Raw genomic sequence first — 17,633 nt, forward strand, 5'->3', positions numbered from 1 at the left:
CCACATTCATTACATTTATAAGGTTTCTCTCCAGTATGAATTGTTTGGTGTTGATTTAGGTGGTGATTACTGCTGAAAGCTTTCCCACATTCATTACATCCAAAGGGCTTCTCTCCTGTATGAATTATCTTGTGTGTTTCCAGGTGTGCCTTCCGCCTAAAGGCTCGCCCACACTCATTACATTTGTAGGGTTTCTCTCCAGTATGAATTACTTGATGTGTATTAAGGTATACCTTGTTCCTGAAGGCTTTCCCACATTCATTACATTTAAAGGGCTTCTCTCCATTATGAATTCTCTTATGAATTTCAAGGTGTGCCTTTTGTCTGAAGGCTCTCTCACATTCGTTACATTTATGGGGCTTCTCACCTGTATGAATTTTCTGATGTTGCATAAGGGAAGAGTAGTGCCTAAAAGCCTTCCCACATTCATTACATTCAAAGGGCTTCTCTCCAGTATGAATTACCTTATGCCTAATAAGATATACCTTCTTACTGAAGGCTTTCCCACATTCCTTACATTCAAAGGGCTTCTCTCCAGTATGAACCCTCTTATGTACATAGAGGCTTGCATGCCAGCTGAAGGCTTTTTCACACTCACTACATTTATAAGGTTTCTCTCCTGTATGAGCTGTTTGATGTTCAATTAGGTATCGTTTGCTACTGAAAGCTTTGCCACATTCATTACATTCAAATGGTTTCTTTCCAGTATGAATTATTTGATGTTGAGATAGGCTGTGATTATTGCTAAAGGCTTTCCCACATTCTTTACATCCAAAGGATTTCTCTCCAGTATGAATTATCTTGTGCATTTTTAGATTTTTCTTCTGCTTGAAGGCTTTCCCACATTCATTACATTTGTAAGGGGTTTCTCCTGTATTTATTTTTTGAGGTACAGTGGGGCACGAGGAGTCGATGCTGACATCTTTGCTACTTTGATTATACCTAGGGTCTTTTCCTCGTGTATGTAGTCTATGGTAATGAATAAGGTTGGAATGGTAAATAAAAGGTTTCCTGCAATTATTATACTTAGGAAATTTCTTCCCCAGGGAGATTCTATTATGCTTAATTAAGTCTGAACATGATCTGACACTGTTTCCAAGGGTATCATATTTATGTAGACATTTTCCTACAGTAGCTTTCTGTTGTGGAATGAGGTTTGACCCTAGATTGACCTTTTTTTCACATGCATTATATTCATTAGTATTTAACCCATTAAAAGTATTGCTGTGAATGACTCTTAATTGTCTGCATGGTCTCTCTGGGTTGTTCTGCCTCCCTAACCTGACATCACAGTCCCAAGCTTCTTCCAACTTAGAATGCCCAGGACCTTCCTTTTTGAGTCTTTCCTTGGATAATTCTCCTGTAGAAATACGCTGCCTTGGAGCCGACTCTGCGGTTTTCCAATTTGTCTTCTGTACAAGAAAATCTGAGAACAACAAAAGAAGTGCTATCAATATCTATTGCTCTCCAAGGGCAAGTAATCAAAAATGAACCAAAAGGACACCAGGGACCTCTTAGAACTGTGTCAGAAACAATGGCTCATTGCAATAAATTTTACAGATAGTAACAAAAAATACCTATTGATCTTTACGTTGAAAAATAGACTAGTTATAGATACTGTCTCCTTTATCAATGAAAATAATGATCAATCTGTTTCAGTTAATAACAATAACAATAGTAATAATAACAATAGCTAACATTTATATAGAGCCTACATAGTCAGGCACTATGTTAAGTGCTTTACAAATAAAATGAGATATTTCTTTTTTAAAACCTTTACATTTTTAATGATATAATTTATTTTTATATCATCTTTATTTCCAAATATATCCCACCCTTTCCACTATCCAATAAACTATACCTTGCAGCAAAGAATAAAAAGGCAAAAAAGAAGTTCAGCAAAACCAACACATAAACCGAGTCTGACAGTATGTGTAATATTTCATACCACAAATCTGCCACCAATGCAAGAAAAGGAAGAATTCCAGTTTTCTCCTCTCTTCTCCAGGTTGAGCTTAGTCATTATAATTACACATCATTGAGAAAATATTGTTTAACAAGGAAATGAAGCCCAAGATAAATAAGGAGGAGATAGTAAGAAAGCAACTAATTGCTAAGACTTCATACATGTCTGAATTTTCATAAAGGGAAACAAGTTTATTTTGGAAAATATAGACTTCAAAATCCTAAGTCAAACCTGGGAAAAGTCTAGTATCCTATCAGTAAATATATAGTTTATGTTCACTTAACCCCAACTGCCTCACAAAACCAAAACAAAACAAAACAAAGAAAGAAAGAAAGAAAGAAAGAAAGAAAGAAAGAAAGAAAGAAAGAAAGAAAGAAAGAAAGAAAGAAAGAAAGAAAGAAAGAAAGAAAGAAACAAAAGAGATAAGAGGAAATGGAGATAGAGGGTATGGAGCAAAAGTATGTGGGTTTTGGCAGTGAAAAGAGAGAGATGAATTAGAACACTGATAATAGGAAACAAGGACAAGCAAAGGCTTTGTTCTTGTTTATATCTGAAAGCAAGGGAGATTAAGGGTATCAGAAGAGAAGAATGACAGGAGGGAGCACCAAAAAGATGGGACCCAGAGTAAAGCAGGAAGGGTTGGCAGCACTAAGGAGGAACATGTTTTTCTCTCAGACTGGATGGAAATATGAGAGAAGAGAGTAGATGACGAGGTTAGAGGACGAATCTCAGGCTGGCTGGCCAATTCTGGGGGCCCTAAAGAAAGCTCCCGAAAACCTCACTACCCAGCTCGGCTGCTGCTTGCAATGCCTCTGATCTGCCTGTCTATTAATTCCCTCACCTGGGTAGGTACTTCCTAGGTCTTCTCCTGCTGGTAGCCATGGTGTTTCTCTTCTCTCCAAATGGAAGATTAGAGCTGGTTTGGGAACCAGAAGGCCTGCTCATGGGGAAATGAATGGAAAAGTGTTGAGATCAGAGAGACATCTCAGATTTCAACCTCAGTCTCTTTTTCTTTAGAAACTAGAGGGTATACTAGGAAGGACCTCTGAAAAATATTTTATATTGTGCTTCTAGGAAATATGGGGTATGGATGACAGGGTTTGATGTGGGCTCAAATGAGCTCATTTTAACATATTTCCTGCTAAGTGGATAGAAACTGTTTATGTCTTTAAGACTTTAATGGAGAATCTCTGACCGGATGAACAAATAGCCAGGAAGGAATAGTCCTGGTGACATCACAATAAAACCGCTCATTTCAAATTATTCAAAAACCAAAGACCTTTTTTCTTTCCACGTGGAAAGAGGGAGCAACAACACTATGCGTTTTTCTACATTGACTGTAGAATCTACACCAAAGGATTTAGGAATTTAATATCTCTGCTCATCAAGTCAAAACTTAGCAAAACACTTCAGGCAGCCCAAAGTCCTGAAGAGGGAGAATACAAAGATATCCCAACGGACATGCTGATTCATGTGATAAAATCTGTCCTTACCAAGGGAGACGAAGTTCTCATAGTTTTCCAGCATCACATCCCTGTGCATGTCCTTCTGAGCAGGTTCCAACAGCCCCCATTCCTCCAGGGTGAACTCCACAGCCACGTCTTGGAAGGTCAGTGCTTTCTGAAATACCAAAAGACATTCCTGCTCATGGGGGGTCTTCTCCAATGGAGCATGAGGGATATATGAAGAGGGCAGCCTGGAGAGGAAATGGCATTATTACGGCATTAACTTACCCATTTCTTGAGCGACTTACTCTGGATCTCATCTTATATTAGATTCTCTGTCACATTAATAATTTCATTTTACTGCCCAAGGTCAACCTTATCAGTCCTCACCTACATCAAGCTCCCAGGAAATCAAGCACTTTACTGTTAATCATCACATAATGTTTTAGCTATTGTTTCCCGACACCTAGCACACTGACTAGCAAATAGTAGGATCTTTAAAAAATATTTTATTTTTAATTTAGGAAATAAAACAAGCATTTCCGTAACATAGTAGAATTTTTAAAAAACAAAGATGATTGCACATTAAACTGCAAATTTATTGTGTGTAACTTGCTATTCTTTTAAAATATATAATAAAGTTATCGTGTAACTTTTTTTTTCCTTCCCTCTCCCCCACCCCCTACCCTAGAGATGGCTGCTATTAAACACAAATTTTATATGTGTATATATATATGTATATATGTATATACATATGTGTATATATATACATACACACGTATACATACATGCATGTATATATATGTAAAATCATTCTATACATATTTTTATTTATCAATTCTTTGGATGCAGATAGTGTCTTCTTCCATAGGTCTTCTGTAGTTAATTTGAGTATTTATAATAGTCAAAATGACTTAATCACTCAAAGTTGTTCTTAAAACAATATTGCTATTACTGTACACAATGTTCTGTCTTGGTTCTGTTCATTTCCCTCTTCGTTATTTTGTGACAGACTATCCATGTTTTTCTAAAATCAACAAGCTCATCATTTCTTATAGTACAGGAGTATTCCATCAGGATCATCTATCACAACTTGTAAGAACATAATAAATGCATGTTGATTATTTTTTTCAATTGTTTTTATTATTATGAATTTGACAAACATGGACAAATGTGAACAAACATGAACACTTCCTTATTCAAAGAGCAGAGGATGGGGACTGTACGTGAGGCCATGAATCTCTACTACATATACCTTGGTTTTTTTTTTTTTAAGTAGGTGTCAAATATGACAAGCTGTTCCAACAATGCCCTGCTTGTCTGTGCCTCTTTCCGAATTTCCTTCTGTTCCTTTTTGTGTTTTGACTGTTTCACTGATGTCCTTTTCTTTTATTCTTTTTTGGGGCTATCATTATCACTACTGATAGGGTGCTCATGCCCCAGCCCTGAGATCACGTCTCTGGAAGCCTCCCAATTTTTCAGTAGGCCCCTGTCATGGGAGAAAATTTTCTCTTGTTGTAGAACACATTCTCTTATCAGAACAGACAGAGGGGTGCCAGGTCCAAGGCTTTTTGTCCCTGGCTGGCCCAAGGACTCTCTTATCACCAGATCCCCAAAGTCCATGCCTCTGACAATTCCCTCAGTGTCTGTTAGCAACAAAATTATCGCTGTGAAACTCCCTATATTTTCCCATCCATAGCTCCCAAAGACACCTGGACCCCTTGTACTACCTAATTAGTATCCCTGGCATTCCTTTCCTATGCCCCTTTTCCATATAAGCCCCAGCACCATCTTCATTAGCTTGCAGGTTCCCTAAGGACCCTTGCCAACTTTTGATGAAGTGTTACAATAAACTTTTTGCCACTTGACTAAGAGAAGGCTCTGAGTGTGTGAATTCATTCCAGGCAACCCTGCCTTGGCATTCTCGGGGTCCCAGCACCCCCAAGCCCCTTCATTTTGGGGGCCTGATATGGACCTGCCTGACTCTCAAGCCCTCCTCCTGTCAAGATCAGATGGTAAGTAGGCCTTCTCTCTCTCCCTCTCTCTATCCCTTTTCGCCCTACAGTTGGGGTCACTCTCTAAGTACCTGGGAAGGCTTGGAGGTACTTTTTGGGCCTGATGCTCTCAGGCTTTCCATCGAGCAGTAAGGCTGTGGACCTGGGCACGACTTCGCCGCATAGGGGATGCCCCGTCTGGAAGCATATGCCCACTTCTCTCATTTCTCTGGGACACCGGGGAACCTGAGTGTCTGATTTTTGGTTTCACAGGCTTACAGGCAAAGAAATGGGCCAATCCTCATTTTACAATCCCCAGAAATTTGCCTCTGGGTTGTCTTTTAAAGAACTGGAAAAAGTTTGGTTTCTCCCGAGCACTCCATCATTCCCTGACGCTCTCCTCCACAGATTCTTCCCATCCAAGAGAAGTAAAAGCCCCACATCTCCACTAGTAACAAAGGAGTTAAAGAGCATGAAGCACTTACCATGTGCCAGGCACTCTATTGAGAATAGTAGGGATAGGCAAATACAAGCAAACCAGACGGCACTGCTCTCAAAGAGCTTACATTCTAATAGAGGAAGACAACACACAGAATGGAACTTTTAGGAAGGGGCAGGGGACTGAGGGAAATGACTATTTCTCTCCTATATTAATAACCAATTACTTTTGGGGAGACCCAGGATTTTTCCCCTTCCTATTTCCTCATTCTCTACCAGGTCAAATCAGCCCCTAAAGAGAGGGCTGATGATGAGACTGGATTTAACATTTTCCTCAATCTTGTTCGAACCCCACCCAACTAGGGAAGTCCACTGTGTTCTACTCAGGCTTGGGGGGGAGGGGCAAGGGGGGGGTGGGTAGATTCTGTGTCTAGATTGCCTGGGGCTGGGAGGAACAGTAACATAATCAGAGCCAGTCCCCCAGCCGTCCTTAGAATAGGTCTCCCTCTCATTATAATATTCATTCTTCTCATTAATTGTTAACCAATCAGAGTTGATTGCTGTCTGTTGGAAACACCCACTCTTCCAAGGGCATAGAAGTGTCAATGATCCATCTCTGGTTTATGAGAGACGGCCAAATGACCATCCTTTTATTAGTTATTTGCTAATCATAATTAATAAAATAATTAATTACCCAGAAATTATGCCTCTCAAACTTTTTATACATAACAGGACACATGCAAAGTGGCATGGTTTAGAAACAGATGGCAAGTGACATGAAGGCCTGCTTCTAGGCAAGATAAGGCACAGTTCACCTATCAGAGCCCAGGGTCCTAGTCAAACAAGACACATCCGCAGGCTGGTCATGTCTGAAGGTGTGCACTCATTCTGCATCTCTGGTCTCTCACGACTTTTCCAAGCCGTGGAAGTTTGATGCATCTTCATTTTGGAGCTATGATTGGTTATTGCATTGGAAAGAGTATGCAGTTCTCTCACATTTATTTTACAACATTGGAGTCTTTGTATAAGGGGTTCTCTTGTTAGCAATATTTTTGCACATATATCTCTTTATTTGGTCCCTCTGGGGATATAACTGGTCATGGTATAACGAGTCAAAGACCCAGTTCAATGAGTCTTCTAAATTCAATGACTTTTGAGACTAGTTCCAGATTGCTTTCCAGAACAGCTAGACCATTTAGCAGTTCCATAAACAGTACAGCCCCTCTAACAATTACCTTTGCTAAGCTGATGGATGTCAAGTGGAACCTTACAGTTGTTTCAGTTTACATTTCTTTTATTGTCAGTGCTTTGGAGCACTTTTTTAAGGTCTGTTGATAACTTATATTTTTTCTTTTGAGAATTGCCCATGCATATCCTTTCACCATTGATCTACTAGGGCAGGCGTGGGGAACCTGCGGCCTCAAGGCCGCATGTGGCCATCTAGGTCCTTGAGTGTGGCCTTTGGACTGAATCTAAATTTCACAGAACAATTCCTTTTATTAAGGCCACAGGTTCCCTGCCCCCATTTTAACGAGGCAACAGTTCTTGTTCCTATGTATTTGAATTAATTCATCAATCCAGCCTTGATCAAAGAAACTTACTAACAAGTTTTTTCTCCTTGTTTTCTTGATTTCCATTTAATTTTGGCTGCATTGGGGGTTTCTATGCAAAAACTTTAAAACTTTTATAAAATTAAAATATTTATTTTATCTTCTGTGATCCCCTCTGCCCTTTGGTCACAACCAAAGATCTGAAATGTAATTTCTTCCTTACTTCTCTAATTTGCTTATGCTATTTCCTTTCACATCTAAGTCAAGTATCCATTTAAAGCTTATCTTGGTAAAAGGTGTGAAATGTTGATGTATAGCGAGTTTCTGCCAGACTTCTTTCTAGTTTTTGTCAAATAGTGAGTTCGTGCCCAATAGTTTGAGTGTTTGAGCTTATCAAATGCTATACTACTATATTCATTTGCTTCAAGAGCACTTTTGTCAGGTTTATTTATAAGAGGAAAAAGAACATATAAATGCAGAAGTATATAAGTAAAAGGGTAATTAAAGAAAAACACCTTGATCTAGACTTCCAGGCTTAAAGAGAATTATGATGGACCAAGGGAGGCTCTCTCCCTAAGGGAAAGAGGAGTGACCAGCTGCCAAGACCTCTGGTTCTAGTCCAGGCTCTTTGGCTTTCGAGCTCGAGTAAGATCGCAGGATACTAGACTGAGAGGTGGAGAAGACCTTAGAAATCATCCAGGCTAATCCCCTCATTTTACAGAAGAAAGTGAGGACAGGAAGTTAAATGATTTACCCAAGGTCATAAATGACAGGGCCAGAAAGACTCCAAATCCTGCAAACTTTCCGCTGTAACACATTCACCCTTTTTGACTTCAGATTACTCATGTATCAGATTAGGGGACTGGATTACATGATTCCTGAGACTCTTTCTAGATCTAATAATCTGTGCATTCTGGGAACCCTATAGCACTCAAACAATCAGCTCCAGTCTTCTGAGAGAGAGCACTAGGTCTTCTAGTCCTTGAATATGACGTGGTTGAGCACAGAAATGGAAGGAAAGGGAAAGAAATGTATCCACACTTTGAGGAATGATCAAGCATATCAGGAAGGAAAAGAAATGCTAGCTCACCTCGGACCTAGCTGTCGGAAACCCAGAAGTCATTTCCTCCTCTTCCTTCACTCTCCTTTGGCAGGGAAGGCAAGAGTCTTGAGAAGCCAGAACTGAGGAAGAAAAAATAAGTTATTAAAGAATCCAACTCTGCCTTGTCACTCACAAACTCACCAGGATGAAATTAATTACACATTATCTGGGTGTAATTTCATGGTCCTTTCAGAAAGAGAAGTTGAAAGGAACCCAGCGACAACCTGATCTCATCCTAGAATCAGAGGGAAGGACCATGGATATTACTTACTAAGACACTGATTCTATCTCTTATGAAGCAAGTTCCAAAGGCCAGAACTTCCTTAGGGGAATCAAGAGACATGGGTTGCATGTTTAGCATTTCTCATTAGGTGCTATATGATAATGAATATGCAACTCAGTTATCCTCTCATTTAAAGGAGAAAAATATTTCCAGTTTCCTACTTGTCTTGCTGCAAATGTGAGAAATCAATTTGCTGAATTATTTGGGGGTAAGCTTGGTGAAAGGACAGGAATAATGGTTAACAGCAAGTTGAAACTGAAGACAAGTAGGGAGATAGTAAGAAAACACCTACTTAGCTGCTTTAGCTGAGTTCAAGTCACAAGGCCTATAAGGACTACCCAGGCCAACCACTGATGCTAATAATTTCTGAAAGATGCTGAAGAATGGAAGGGTCCTCAGTACTGGAGAAGGGCAAAGGCTGGCCCAACTAAAAAAAAAAAAAAAAAAAAGGTGAGAGGGATAGACTATAGCCTGCAAGCTAAGTCAATGACCTCTACCTTGTTACTTGGCAAAATTCTAGAACATCACTGAAGGCATGATCAGGAAACAACCAGAAAAGGGAACAGTGAGAGTTTTTTAAAAGAACAAAAATACATTTTGGGGTGCCAGTTTTGGTGACCTGTTTTTTAAAATACTTCTTACATGGAATGGCTTTATGGGCAGGGGGAGAGAAGGGTAGGTTGGGAAATGTGGGTGACATAAAACCATAGGCTCTCAATAAATATTTATGTAAAAAAAGTGCAAACTACTAACAACATAAGACAACATAACAAATCACTAATAAGACATGAAAACACCTCCAGTTTCATCTTATACCCAACAAAGCACCAAAGAAAAGTCACAGATAAGCAGCATCAGCCCCCCACCCAGAACAGGCTGGGAGGAGCGACATTTGGTTTTCATCTTTTTGTCCCCACAGGCTAACATGGACCCTGGACCAGAGGAGGTTTTTATTCAATGGGGAGTGAATGAATTAAATGAATGAATGAATGAATGCCAGAGGAAACGGGGGAAGACAGGAACACTGATGTCCTGATGCTACTGCTGTGACTTTATCGTAGTGTTCTCATAAAGAGTTTGGAGTCATGTAAGCAAAGTAAATAAACTGTTCACATCCTTTGAGACACCAAAATGACAACTGGGTATTTTAACCAAGGAGGACAGAAATCAAGTTCCTATAGATACCAAAATACCAGTAAGAGTATTATTTGTGGTAGCCAAACACAGGAGAGAAAAGTGTGTGTCTTTCCATCACCTTGAGAATGGCCAAGCAAATTGTGGTGGAATAATGTTTCACCTTATGAAATGAAGAATATTAGGAATTTGAGAAGCACAAGATGCATATGAACAGATGCAGAAAGAAGCAAAGATTACACCATTCAAATACAACTGATCTAAAATGAGATTCAATGACCAATCTTGGTCCTGAAGGACAGATCACGAAACATCCTTCCCAGTTCTTTTATTACAGAACTAAAATATTTCATAATATTTCATAATCTGACAGACGTGGTTGCTTCACTATCTAATTTTGCTTAACTGTCTTCCCTAGTTACAGCGAAAGGTTCTGTGGAAGCCTCAGGATGGTGCAGTGGGAGGTAGGGTGAGTCAGCTTGGAAGGTCATCCAGTGGGATTCCCTAGGGACTATCCTTTGGTCATTTAAAACATTTTCATCAATAACTTAAAGGCATAGATAGATGCCTTATTTAATATTCAGGTGGCACAAGTCTGGAAGGGATGGCTAAGGCTTTGGATGACAGAGTCATGATGCAAAAAGACTTGGACAGATTGAACACTGGGCTGATTTTAAAAATATTAAATGTAATAGGGATTACTATAAAGTCTAATCCTTGGGTTCAAAAATCAACTTTACAAGTAAAACAAAGGGGAAGTAAAGCCAGACAGAAGCTATAAAAACTAAGCTCCTTAGGGGTCACCTGTGTGGAATGGCACCCCACCATTGCCCCTGCCCAAAACAGCTGAAGCTCAGGTTGCCCAAAAGGAAGGAAACTACCCAGAATGAGAGGGGCAAGAGTCATGGGTTTTTTGTTTTGTTTTTACCCCATATGGGTATATTTAATTTAGACTATTAAATTCAGTTGTGGACACCATGTTAGGGACAACATCAGTAAGTTGGAGAGTGTTCAGAGGAGAGAAGGCAAGCTTCCTTTTAGATAAAGATTGGACTAGCAGGCTACTGAGGGGTCCCTTAAAATCAGAGATTCCGATATGGGCAAAGGGCCTCCAGATCTCTCTCTCTCTCTCTCTCTCTCTCTCTCTCTCTCTCTCTCTCACACACACACACACACACACACACACACACACACACACACACACACGACTTGTGGGGGAAGGGGTGGAGTGAATAGCTTTCTTTCAAGTATCCAACGGGCTGGCCCATGGAACAGGGCTGGACTTTCTCTGCTTTGCTCCAAAGGCAAAACCGGGAACAAGAATCAATAAGGCAAAGAGGTAGATTAAAGCGCATACACTAGATAAGAGAATTTGTATCCTCAAAAGATTCTGCCAGCCTAGAATCCCAAGCCAAATCTAGGCAGATGAAATTGTAGGGTTTAAAAATTCACCTATGTAAGTTGGGGAAGAATGACAGGTTCATGGTGACTCCTAGCAGACTAAGAACTGTGAATGGTCAATATAAATTCCTCTGTCTACTTCTGGGTTTGGGAGTATCTTCATTTTTATTTTCGTGCACCTCTTTCTTAGTAAAAATTCTTAAAAAAAAAAATACACCACCATCCTGGACACAAGAAAGGGGCTTTTTTTCCATCATGGGTAGTGACCCTTTCGTCTAGGATGGTGGTAGCCGGGGGAGTGAGCAGCTCAGAGCCCAGAAAGTACAGGTGGAATGGGGCCAGAGAAGGGGGGGTGTGTTTGGGGGAGGAGCACCCAGGACCATTCTCTCACTTACCCTCCCCGATGAATGTCCTCATTCTCTCTCTGGTCAGGTTCCCCCACTGACTCCTTCCACTTAAACCTTCTCATCTCTAACCTCCCTCTGAAAAGCATCAGGTCCAAACCCTGGAGAGTCACTCCCTTTTCCATGTTCCCCGTGATGTTCTGACAAAAGCCGGAAGTCTAGTATACTCAGCAAGGATGGGAAAATTGCTCTAACACTAGTAACTCATTCTAATTGGTCTTTGCACTGAAGCTCTGGGGTAAGGAAGGTCTCAGGCCAGGTACTTTTCTTTTGATTTTGATTCAATTGAGCATTTCAGTGGCTACTGTGCCTGGGGCCCCTTGCTTTCCAGGGTAGTCCCCTAATGCCTTCAACCTCCCTGAAGACTTGGTGGCCAGGTGCCCCAGAGCTGACCCCTCTAGACTGCTGGAGGCCAAGATTAGACTGAATCACCTGGAAGACACCTTTACCACCAGTCACACTGTTGGTCCTACACAGATGGCCACACTCCCTGGGGCTTTTGAATGAGACAGCATCTGTGGTGTTTCACTGATTCCGCATTTATTCAACCCATATTCATTCAAACCCATTCCATTCTAGGCTCCTTAGTGGATGTAAGGGTTTGCTTTCTCGTGTGAGATCAGCAAACCACTGCTCTGGAATGACACTTGCTTTCCCAGGCTTTTTCAACACTTCAAGGACCTGTCACAGTACACCCTCTGGGGATGCAGCACACATCTTGGGGTCGTTTTTGTTGCCAACCAGGTGAGTCCTTGAACCAGCTCATTCTGGCCCATGCTAGATTTATTTTCAGAGTGGCAGGATATTCCAGAGCTCGTGCCCAGGTAAGGCAGCACAGCCTTCAAGAACTCACAAGAAAACACTGGGGTGGGACCCTGGCAGGAGATGCTAGAAATCGAAGAGTGTCTTTTGAAATTCAAATAACAGATGGAGAGGCAGTTCAGCATGGTGGATGGAGAGTCGAATCAGGCAAGAAGCCCTGGTTTCAAGTCTTACCTCAGACACATCCTGGCTGTGTGACCCTGGGCAAGTCAATTAAATAAGACTCTTTTATTTTGTAGATGAGGAAAACATGCCCAGATCACACAAGGATTCAAAGACCAAGTAAAGTATAAACAATGGGATTAGGATTCCAAATCTGGGGCTTGCTCTCGGCTGGACTATGATGAAGAGAGCAAAGACTAAAATGATTAGAAGGAAGAAAGGTCTGAGTCAAAGAAATGTTTCTCGGGATCATAGGTCACATTTAAACAATACCTGATGCTCTACAAAGCAATTTATACACATCATCTAATTTAAGGGGCAATGTGGTGTAGTGGATAGAGAAGGCCTCTAAGACCTGGGTTCAAGTCCAGCCTCTGTGTGACCCCGGGCTTAACATCTCAAAGTGCCCGAGGCAATTCTCTAAGTCTATAAATTGCAAAACAATTGCTAATCTGTATCAGTAGTTTCCTCACCAGGAGCTCTCCATACTGATGCGGTCACTTCTATAGAGACAAAACTCTCCAGTGATTCTAACAACCCTATGAGCTAGTTGGTCCTGATAGATAATAATTCATATCATTGAGAATTTTCCCACAATGATGAAATATATCACAGGTCTGGCCCAAATATTTATACAGCATTTTCAGGTTGGTAAAACGCTTCCCTTACATAACCTGGTGAGGCAGGTGGTACCAGTATCATTATTCCCATTTCACAGATTACAGAAAATGAAGCTCAAGAGAAAAGGGGTTTTAACTATAATCATACAGCTAGCTGAGCCAGAGCCAGGATTTGAACCGGCTGTCAGGTCCCTCACTTTTCTTTTTTTCAACAGACCAGTTTGTCAGAATGTGAAGCCAAGAGGCCAAAGATGGCGCACAAGGCACTGGTGACAGCCCCATTAAGTGGGCTGAGGGTTGTGTGGCTGGAGGGGCATCCGACTACAGAAAGGGCAAGAAGGGCTCCCTGTCCCATTCTCCCTTCCACTCTCACCCCTGAGCCCCGTCCTTGACCCACCATCCTCTACCCTGATCTTCACCCACCCTACCCGCAGTGCACAACCCTCCCTCTCTGCTTTCTGCCAAAGATTCAGCCACAGGGCTGCCTTTGCAGGAAGCCTTTCCCAGGCTCCCCAGAGGCTGAGGAGCACCTTCCTTCTGCTTGTCTACAGCCTGCATGAACCTACTCATGACCCTGTTTGCCTCCTCTATTGGAATGGAAACTCCTGGAGGACAGGGACCATTCTCTTTTTTTTTTTAAACTTTCTTTGCATCCCCAGTGTTTAGTACAATGCCTAGCACATAGTACGTGCTTAATAAATGCTGGTTGTCTGTCCCTTTCCTCTTTGCAGGGTCAGCTGACTGCCTGGCCCATTGTCTCCAGTGGATTCCCCAGGTTCAGACTCGGCCACTGTCCAGTTATTCCAGGACCAAAGAGCCCTTGAAGCCCATTCTCTAGTCCAACCGCTTAGTTTATACCTTCTTTTACAGATCAGGAAACTGAGGCCCAGAGAAGTAATGAGACCTACCCAGGGGCATAAAGCCAGGAAACAGAATGGGAGGGATTCGAACCCATAGCCACCACATCCGGGTTCTGAGGTCAGGTCCGAGGCCCCTGCCCCCACCCAGCAGGAAGTGAAGGAACTGAGGGATCCCTCCGCCACGCACTCACCCTCACCCTCACTCACCTGCTGACCGCCCAACGCAGATCTACGCACTAGGAGGAAGGGAAAAACCCCGCCCCAGCTGGGGCCGCGCCTGTGCAGAAACCCTGAACTACGTTTCCCGGAATCCTTCGGGAAATTTGCATAGCCTGCCAGAACAAATTTGATTGGTCATAACCCCTTTCACTTGACGCCCTTGGCTTGCCGATGGACTCTGGGAAATGAAGTCTCAGAGAAACACAAGGTCCGGACCCCTTAGGATTCTGGGACATGTAGTCTGAAGTCTCTGCGCAGGTGCACTAAGCAGTTATTTAATAAATCAAGTAGACTAGCGTTTATTATTATTATTATTTAACGGAGACAGTACATACGTAGTCTGAAACAGACCTTAGAAGCCCTAGATTCCATCCTTCTCTTTCTACAGAAGGGGGAAACTGAGGCCCAGAGAGGGAGAAACACTTGCCCTGGTCGCATCCCCTGAGGGTCAGAGCAGGATTCGATCTAGGGATCCGCCGCCTCCCCGGAGAGGAGGGTCTGCGGCCGGGGGAGGGGGCGCGCCGGGCGGGGCTCGCCTGGACCCACAGTGTCCTCTCCTCTTTCCTTTCCCTCCCTTTTCCTGCCTTCCCCTTCTGTCTCTCCCCTCCCCCATCTGTCTCTCTCCATCTGTCTCTCCCTGTGTACTCTCTTCTCTCTCCGTATGTCTGTCCCTCCCACTCTCCTTCCTCTCTCCCTCCCCTCCTTCTCTTTGCTCTCCCTCTATCTCTGTCTCTCTCCTCCTCTCTCTCCATCTCGCTCTCCCTGTGGTCTCCTATTTCTCCATCTCCTTCCCTGTCTCTTCTCTCTTTCTCCTTTCTCCCTCTTTCTCTCTTCCTTACCTCCCCCCCCCCCCCCCCCCCCCCAATCTCTGCAGGGTCCTGGAGGTTGTAGGAGAGGTTCAGAGCTGCTCATGAGCCTTGCCCTCTCCTGTAGGGAGGAGATACACAGAGAAGTAACGTAGCACAGCGTGGTGTGTGTGCATGTAGGTTGACTGGACTCTGATCCTTAGGCGATGCCTCCCGTTAAAACGTGCGTGTCCAAAGGAGTCCAGCCAGCCCAGAGTAGACGCTCACCATGAACTTGGTCTCCTGGGTGGTTCATGCCTCCTTACTGCTGATCATATCCTCTGCCTACATTCTAATTTTTAGTATCCCTTTAGTTTCTCCTGGGGTTTACTCAGTATCCAATAAGGAGCCGGGCTGGATTTTGGAGAAGGGGAGTGACATAATCCTGAGGAGGATTAGTCTTGGAGTCCTAGAAAGGATGAGGGGAGAGACTGGAGGTGGTGAGTGGGATGCTGAAATAGTGAAGCCCCCTCAGGGAAGGTTAGGACTTGGCCTTGCTGAGACAACACTCCTCCTAGAGGTCCCAGAAACTGCCTTGCTAAAAGAAACAGAGTATTACTCAAGATAAGGTAGTACATCAGGTGATGTCCCCGAAAGTATCTGGTTTGTCCAGGCTTTCCGCCTCTCCCTCCTTTTGTCTTACTTTCCTGCTGAACCAACAGTTCCTTGTTTTGTGCCTTTTTGCAACCTTGTTGCTGGGGCAATGTTTCTGGGCTTAGACTGTGAGCTCTGAAGCCCTGCCAATGGGAAGAGGAGCTAGTGGGTGGGTGGGAGTTCCGAGTTAGGGTTTATATAAACTGGCTTTGAGCTGCACTCCCTTGCACTCCCTTGCATTCCCTTGCTGGTGCTATCTTGAGCGACGCTGGGTGTGTCCTTTCTCATGAGAATGCAATAAAACTCCTTTTTGCCTTTCTTAAGAAAAAGTCTCTGATTTGATTATTATGGGGGTCACAAACACCCCACACAGTGGGAAGACCAGTCAGGAGGCTCCCAGTTTAACAGGGCAGTAATTAGGGTCTGTACCAATGTGGTGGCCATGAGAACTGACGGGAGGAAAAGAGATATGATCATTGTTATAAGGGGCTGGGGAGCCTGGTAATCAAATGGATATTTAGGGAAGAAAATGTAGAAGCTGTTTCTGAGAATAAATCCCAAAATCTAAAATAGTTTTAGAAAGAAATTTGTCAGGCCATTTGGTAGAGGGAGGGAACAGGAAAGAAAGGTTTATGTTACATAGGCTTTAGACAAGCATCCCCACACACAAACCCCACATACACAGTTAAGTCATTTTGCTGAAAAGGAAACTTGAAGGCAAGATAGATTGAGATGAATGTGAGTAAATATTAACATTCATTAAAATTTGGGCAAAGCCAAACACAAAGAAATCCCAAACAACACCTGGATGTGGGACCCAAAACAGGAATATTTTGGGTGGATCCCAGACTTGGGAGAACCTAACATACCTTGTAGCCATCTCCAGCATGCCTAGAGAGTTACTGAGGTCAGGGCAACATTCTGGGTTCAAACATCTCTAATCACATAAAGTTAGGTTCAAACAATATCAATAAGTGATAAATAATCATCCACAAAGAGTCGAAGAAAATGTGCTTAGTACAGCCTGGCACATAGAAGGCACTTAATAAATGTTTGATTGACTGACATGGGGTGGGGTTGGGCAGAGCTATGACATATATTTAGATAAATAAATACGGAGCATACAGGAAGTAATTTCAAGAGCGAAAGAGAACTAACCATGGAGGTGAGGGGCTTGGGGAGAGATCAGGAAAGGCTTTGTTAGGAGGTAGGATCAGAGCTGTACATTAAAGGGTGCTAGGGATTTTAAGTAGTGAAGAATGAGGAAGGAGACATAGGGAACATGCCAGTGCATGTCATTAACAGGTAATGACTAAAAGGTCACAGTATATGGAAGGAAATAACTTGAAACAAGGCTGGAAAGGTAAGTGGAAGCAAGATTGTAGAAAGCTTTAAATACTAGGCTTTTTTGTATTCATCCGAGAGGTGATAGAAAAACACTGAAGTTTTCAGAATATTGGTGTGAAGTAATTATATCTGTGTTTTAAGAAATTTGGGAAAAAAATTTGGAAAAAAAAAGAATATCAATTTGGCAGCAGTATGGAATACAGAGTGGAGGAAAATAATAATAGGGAGACTATAGCTGTCCAGGCAAGAGATGACAAACCAGGGTAAAGGTTTTATGAGTAAAAGAATGGAATAGAGGTGAGATTTTGTGGAGCTAGAATACAGTTACTTCAGTGCAATCAATCCAACTCAGTAAGCACTTCCTAAATGTTTGTGATGCAAGGTGCTGGCCTGGGAGCTGAGGTCATGGAGCCAAAACCACATTGGTCCTTGCCCTTGGGGAAATTT

General features: G+C 42.4%; 1 protein-coding gene across 3 annotated transcripts in view; it reads right to left on the reverse strand.

The window, feature by feature from the left end:
- Positions 1-14,425, reverse strand: part of LOC114040631 (zinc finger protein 708-like) — a 17,433-nt gene extending 3,008 nt beyond the window's left edge. Inside the window, exons 1-5 of one of the 3 annotated variants that reach the window (XM_027858741.1) lie at positions 14,389-14,425; positions 8,484-8,575; positions 3,460-3,586; positions 2,808-2,903; positions 5-1,426 (exon numbers count right to left, since the gene is read on the reverse strand). In XM_027858741.1, the coding sequence (XP_027714542.1) occupies positions 5-1,426; positions 2,808-2,903; positions 3,460-3,586; positions 8,484-8,516 (1,678 nt within the window). In that variant the 5' untranslated portion in view covers positions 8,517-8,575; positions 14,389-14,425. Of the gene's footprint in view, positions 1,427-2,807; positions 2,904-3,459; positions 3,587-8,483; positions 8,576-9,070; positions 9,163-14,388 lie in introns of those variants that run through there. The other 2 variants (XM_027858742.1, XM_027858743.1) reach the window with 2 other exon arrangements.
- Between the last annotated feature and the right edge of the window lie 3,208 nt (positions 14,426-17,633).

The sequence above is a fragment of the Vombatus ursinus genome, unplaced genomic scaffold (genome assembly GCF_900497805.2).
Source record: "Vombatus ursinus unplaced genomic scaffold, bare-nosed wombat genome assembly UNPS02013930.1, whole genome shotgun sequence".
Taxonomy (NCBI): Eukaryota; Metazoa; Chordata; class Mammalia; order Diprotodontia; family Vombatidae; genus Vombatus; species Vombatus ursinus.